The sequence below is a fragment of the Berghia stephanieae genome, chromosome 8 (genome assembly GCF_034508935.2).
Source record: "Berghia stephanieae isolate SIO BIC M18660-M18661 chromosome 8, UCSD_Bste_1.3, whole genome shotgun sequence".
Lineage (NCBI taxonomy): Eukaryota > Metazoa > Mollusca > Gastropoda > Nudibranchia > Aeolidiidae > Berghia > Berghia stephanieae.
In genome coordinates, this window is record NC_088367.1 from 49,461,113 (window position 1) to 49,467,231 (window position 6,119).

At 36.2% G+C, this 6,119-nt stretch overlaps 1 protein-coding gene across 1 annotated transcript in view; it reads left to right on the forward strand.

Moving 5' to 3' along the window:
- Window positions 1-335: 335 nt before the first annotated feature.
- LOC144978812 (uncharacterized) overlaps window positions 336-6,119 on the forward strand; it is a 9,840-nt gene continuing 4,056 nt past the window's right edge. The window contains exons 1-2 of the mRNA XM_078925337.1: window positions 336-394; window positions 1,711-1,770. Coding sequence (XP_078781463.1) covers window positions 1,719-1,770 — 52 coding nt within the window. The 5' untranslated portion in view covers window positions 336-394; window positions 1,711-1,718. The remainder of the gene's footprint in view (window positions 395-1,710; window positions 1,771-6,119) is intronic.

The following is a 6,119-nucleotide window of genomic DNA, read 5'->3' on the forward strand; positions in this document are numbered from 1 at the left end:
TAGGCGATGTTATAATTTTTTCGGACAGACACAACGCTGTTAACGGCCAGGTACTCATTTCACACCTGAGTGCGGTGAGAGAAGGTGAGTAAAGAGCCTTCTCCAAGGACTCAACTATGCGCCGAGCGAGGCTCGAACCCAGGACCTTCCGATCCAAAAGCGAGTGTCATACTACAAGACCACATAGCCGCAGATGATTATGAAGTTCGGAAATTGGAACCAGAATTTCGTAATTCTACGAATAATTCTTAATAGTAGGCATGTCTGAAAATGTTATCATTGTTTACAACGAGACTGTCGTTCTTAAATACTCATAGATTTTAATAGAATATAACAACAGATAGCTGTCATATTAAGCTTCATTACGTCTTCAGTTATAGCTCGAATATTAATGGTATGGGTTTAAGTAAAATACTCATTAATAGTTGTGCCTGCGATACCGATATGAACAACACATAACATTGTGTGTGTGTGTGTGTTTGTGACTTAAAAACAATTTGTTGTATATTCGGAGAGGATTTAGTGAGGACTAATAACCCAGTTTGTGTGGTCTAAAACAATATCAAAGAGCCGTGTTACTTTAACTTGATTAATTCTTTATTGGAAGGGTATGATTTAAGTATATTGAGTTCTATCAACTTGGGTGCCTTTACGACAAGGGGTGACTTTGCCTATAGGTAATAGATTTGGACATATTAGAATATATTCAATTTATGACAGTAATTTCTTTTAATCAAAAAATTAAGTCATCTGTAGAATGTCCTTATAATTCATCCTTTACATGTGCTTATCCACAAAATGCAAAATCTCACACAGAACTCTGGGCAAGGTCTTCACAATTCAACCTTTACCTGTTCTGATCCACAAAATACAAAATGTCACACATAACTCTGTACAATATCTTCATAATTCACCCTCTACCTGTTCTTATCCACAAAAATACAAAATGTCACACAGAACTCTGCGCAATGCCATCATAATACAACCTTTGCCTGTTCTTATCCATATAATACAAAATGTCACACAGAACTCTGCGCAATGCCATCATAATACAACCTTTGCCTGTTCTTATCCATATAATACAAAATGTCACACAGAACTCTGCGCAATGCCATCATAATACAACCTTTGCCTGTTCTTATCCATATAATACAAAATGTCACACAGAACTCTGCGCAATGCCATCATAATACAACCTTTACCTGTTCTGATCCACATAATACAAATGTCACACATAACTCTGTACAATATCTTCATAATTCACCCTCTACCTGTTCTTATCCACAAAAATACAAAATGTCACACAGAACTCTGCGCAATGCCATCATAATACAACCTTTGCCTGTTCTTATCCATATAATACAAAATGTCACACAGAACTCTGCGCAATGCCATCATAATACAACCTTTGCCTGTTCTTATCCATATAATACAAAATGTCACATGTAACTCTTTACAATATCTTCATAATTCAACCTCTACTTGTGCTTATCCACAAAATACAAAATGTCACACATGACTCTGCGCAATGCCATCATAATACCACCTTTGCCTGTTCTTATCCATATAATACAAAATGTCACATGTAACTTTGTACAATATCTTCACAAGTCATCCTTTATTTGTACTTATATCCACATAATATAAAATGTCATCTAAAACTCTTTAAAGCGTCTTCATAATTCATCTTTTATCTGTGCTTATCCACAGAACACAAAATGTCTTACAGAACTCTATACAATGTCTTCACAATCGTTGTGGCTCTGTATGGTGAGTAACATAGATACTCGTGACCAATCGTCTCAAAACGGAAATGTGTCTTCAGGAATCAGTGTTGATATTAAGATAAAGATCTGAACAAGTGTATGAAAGCAGGTGCCAGACAAAGAAAGAAAGAAATATTCAAGAAAAAAAAAACATCCCAAAAACATCAATCGACCTTGACTGAAGATAGAATCTCAGACCTTCTGATTACCGGTACTGGTAGCACGTCTGACCGGTAATCAGAAGGTCTGAGTTCCGATCCTCATTTGAGGTCGACTAATATTTTGGGATGGTTTTTTCCCTTGTACTTTTTCTTTCTTTCTTTGTCTGGCACCTGATTTCATACACACTTGTTCCATTCTTTATCTTACACTGGTGCATGCTCCTTAATTTCTTAAATTGATATTAAATTGTACAATTGTGACCCATCGTCCCAAAACGGTACTATGTCGGGATGAACAGATACCAAAAAGTCAAATTAAAGTTAAACTGGTAAAAAATTTGAATTATTGCAATTTAGCATTTAAAAAAAAGATTCATTCTCTTCAATAAAACATACAAACTCATTGCAAGTCGGATATTTCTGGCAATAAATTCAATTTTCAAAATCTTAATCATTCCGACATAATACCGTTTTGAGGCGAGGGGTCACAATTTAAGTACTTAAAATCAACGTCATGACTAAGACGAGAGAAGTTTATTTTTTAACCTTACAGCTGCAAGGGTCGATTATAATTCTACTCAATGCATACTTAGTCAATGCATGACTGCTGTTTTCATGGCTCTATGCAAGCGATTAGTAACTGAGATGAGACTCTAGCCTCTGGAAAATATCGGGTCATTACAGCAGTTAGACATTTCTTGCAGAAAGTAAGAGAAATTGCAGTTTTATCCTGGCAAAAATGTGTGTGCATGTGTGTGTGTGTGTGTGGGGGGGGGGGGGGGGGGGGGGGGGGGTGAGTTGTAGAGAAATCGCGATGCCCCATATTGCGGTTAAATCGTATAGGGAACTTTCTATTTTCCGAATACAAATCTTTTTGTCTTTAAATTATATTTATTAACTAATCGTTATCAAGTTCATACTGACCTAATACTAGATGGATAAGTGGGGTCACATTTCTGAACCACCACCTTAATTTGGTATCATGTCGGATTAAACCAATCGCGAGAAGTGAACTTTAAGTTTAAAAATATCCGAAATATAAACAATTAACATTTTTCTTTTAGAAATTGTTCTCGTTCCCCTAAACAAAAAATTATAAATGGATTAAACCAAACGTTGTCATATTAGCAGGTCTGACCAACATTTGTGTGTGAAAAATAATTGCAGAAAGCAGGTTGTTTCAAATGATAAATCTGACCATAATAATGTATCCATTTAATTACTATTGGCCGGAGTGATCGGTCGATCTTGCTGTTGCTTTTTTCCCCAGTTTTAAAATTCACAAACATTTTCATTACTAAATTATAAACTTCGCGGCGTTTGTTGTTGAACCCATGACCTCAAGAAGTCGGGGGAGAGCGGTTCAAGAAAGACATAGAGTTTGATTGCGTATTTTTTTGAGTAAGTCCTGTCGACCTGCACTTATTTTCAGGTCTGATAACCCAATTCCTTATGGGCTCATTGTTGTAATGGAATCTCAAACAATGACGCAAAAATATTATCCATTACAACAATGGTTAAACTAGGCCCATAAGCCGGTTCGGGTGTCAGGACCTGCATATGTGTAGGTACACGTCGAGTCGGATGAATAAAACGCCAATATTAAATTCCAACTTAAATGATCAGTAAGTTGAAATACGAAGAAATTATATAATTACATTCATTATAAGGACAAATTATTGACCAATTTTCCATATCTCGCTCTTTGATTCAATTTATATGTACCAACATCCGACATTCCTAATACCGATTTGACGCATTTATCACATTAATTGTTCTCAGCTTTATCGAACAATTTCAAATAACTTTTTCAACAGTTACCTTTCCACAAGTAGTCCATCCTGTACCGAATAGATTCCCGGGTCCATCCCATAATAAAGATGGCGAGAAGAGCTACTCAACGATTTGCAAAACAAACACAGACCAGCTACGATCCAACGATGGCGACAAGACTGGATTAGGTGGTGAACTTGGAATTGGCGGTATATCTGATGGATGAATTGTAAACTGGAATTGACAGTATACTGATGGATTGAAGGGTAAACTGGAAAGGGTGGTGAACTTGGAAAAGGCGATTTTCAAGGGACAGATGGAAGACTGGTAAACCGATGAAAGCAACCTGGAGCAGGCTGTAAACCTGGGGAAGGTGGTAAATCTGGAAGTGGCGGTTAGACCTGAGAAGGGTGATAAAGCCTGGAGAAAAGGGGTAAACATGGAGACGGTGGTAAAGTGGAGACGGCGGTAGATCCGGATCAGGTTGCGGTAAACCTGGAGAAAAGGTTAACCTGGAAAAGGGATAACTGGAGCACACGGTAAACTGGAGAGGTGGCAAATGGGGAGGAGGTAAACCTGGCGTCGGAGATAACCAGGAAACAGATGGTAAACTCGGAGATGGCGGTAAACCTGGAGCGGTGGTAAACAGGGAACGGGCGATCGTCCCAGCAAAGGTAGTATATTTATAAATGACGGCAAACTTCTGCCTCCAACCGAAAATGCCGGCAGAAGAGAAGGACACTAATGATGAGTCCAGTGATGCTCAACAACAGGAACAAGCGGGCAGCAAAGAGTCGGGAACCGGAGACCTTTCTGACGGCGAAAAGGTGCTATTGGACTTGTTGGCCGTGGCTTGTGTCATGGGAGTTGCCTTGGGAATTCTCTTCCCTATCGAGGTAATATATATATAAATATATCGGGAGAGAGAAAGGAAATGGAAAAGTTTAGAAGCCTACAGCAGCGAGACTATAAATTAAACAAGGTTGAAAATTTTACTTCAATCAAACCCAAATTGTTCAAATTTATGTATACATTTTTTCAAAAGATAAATAATTCCTGAAAAATTGTGATTTCACGAGAGATTTAAGAAACTCATTGCAAAATTTCATGTCGAAGAATTTGGACGTAATTCTCTAATTTTGATGTTATCTTTCGATCCATCGTTTTGTTTTATGATGATACGATTAACCAGTCTAGTGCTACAAAATATTCGTAAAATTACGAATTTTTGACTCTAGCTAGAGACATGACAATTGGCGATGAGTTTATCTAATCACTCGTGAAATCACAATCTTCAGTATATATCTTTTTGATAAAACGTATAGGACAAATTTGAATAATTGGGTGTGTGATTGAAGTACATTTCGAACTTGTATATTTTATAGTAAGGTGCTGTAGTCTTCTACTTTAACTATTCCAGTTTCTTTCTCTCACCGATATGTATATTATATTATAAATAATATATGAATATATATATTTTATATACTATTATAATAAATATATTAATATGTATATAGTATTATATATATTATATATATATATATATATATATATGTATAATGTGTGTGTGTGTGTGTGTGTGTGTGTGGAGTATACTATTTAGATAAAATACGATGCATCACTCTGAAACAGAAAATCAATTATCCAAGTTTTATGTATCCAGCCCTCTGGAAGAGTGGTTTGCTCTTCCAGTGAGATTGGAACCAGTATTTTGACATGGAACATTTGTTTATATCCCGTTTGTTATCAACGTGTTATAAGACATATATATATATATATTTATATATATATAATATATATATATTATATATGTTATGGTTGTAGCTTAGAGATAAGTAGTCGAGTCCACCAGACTCATAGGAAACATGAAACGAAGTTTATCTGGTTTTACAGTGTATAAAAAATAATTGAGCTTTTATATAATGCAATAATCCATTAAACGTGCCCAAAGCGTTTTGAAGGGTTCTTTGACAACAGCAACACTTAACATGTAGGAGACGAGGATTCAGGCCTTAGGCGATCTACATTTTTTGGACAGAGACAACGTGTTAACGCCCAGATACTCATTTTACAGCCGAGTTTCATTCTCTTTCATTCGTCCTGTTTTGTTGTAAAGGGAAAACCGAAACGTTTACATTATTGTTTAGGTTTATTAACTTGAAGCTAACATTCATTTCACATTGTTATTTATGATTTAGATAGACATTGACCGGTTTACTCAATAAATAAAATAAATATATTTATTTTTCAATCCAGGACTAAAATGACAGATATCAAAGCTTAGGAAAAGGCCATGGAAATCAGACAGTATGCATTGATCAACACACCATGAGGGAGGCGATTCCAAAAAAGAGGTCCTTTGTGTTCCCAAAATTATTGTAAAACCCTCATTATTAGGTTTGTCCGCTTGGGCGACGTA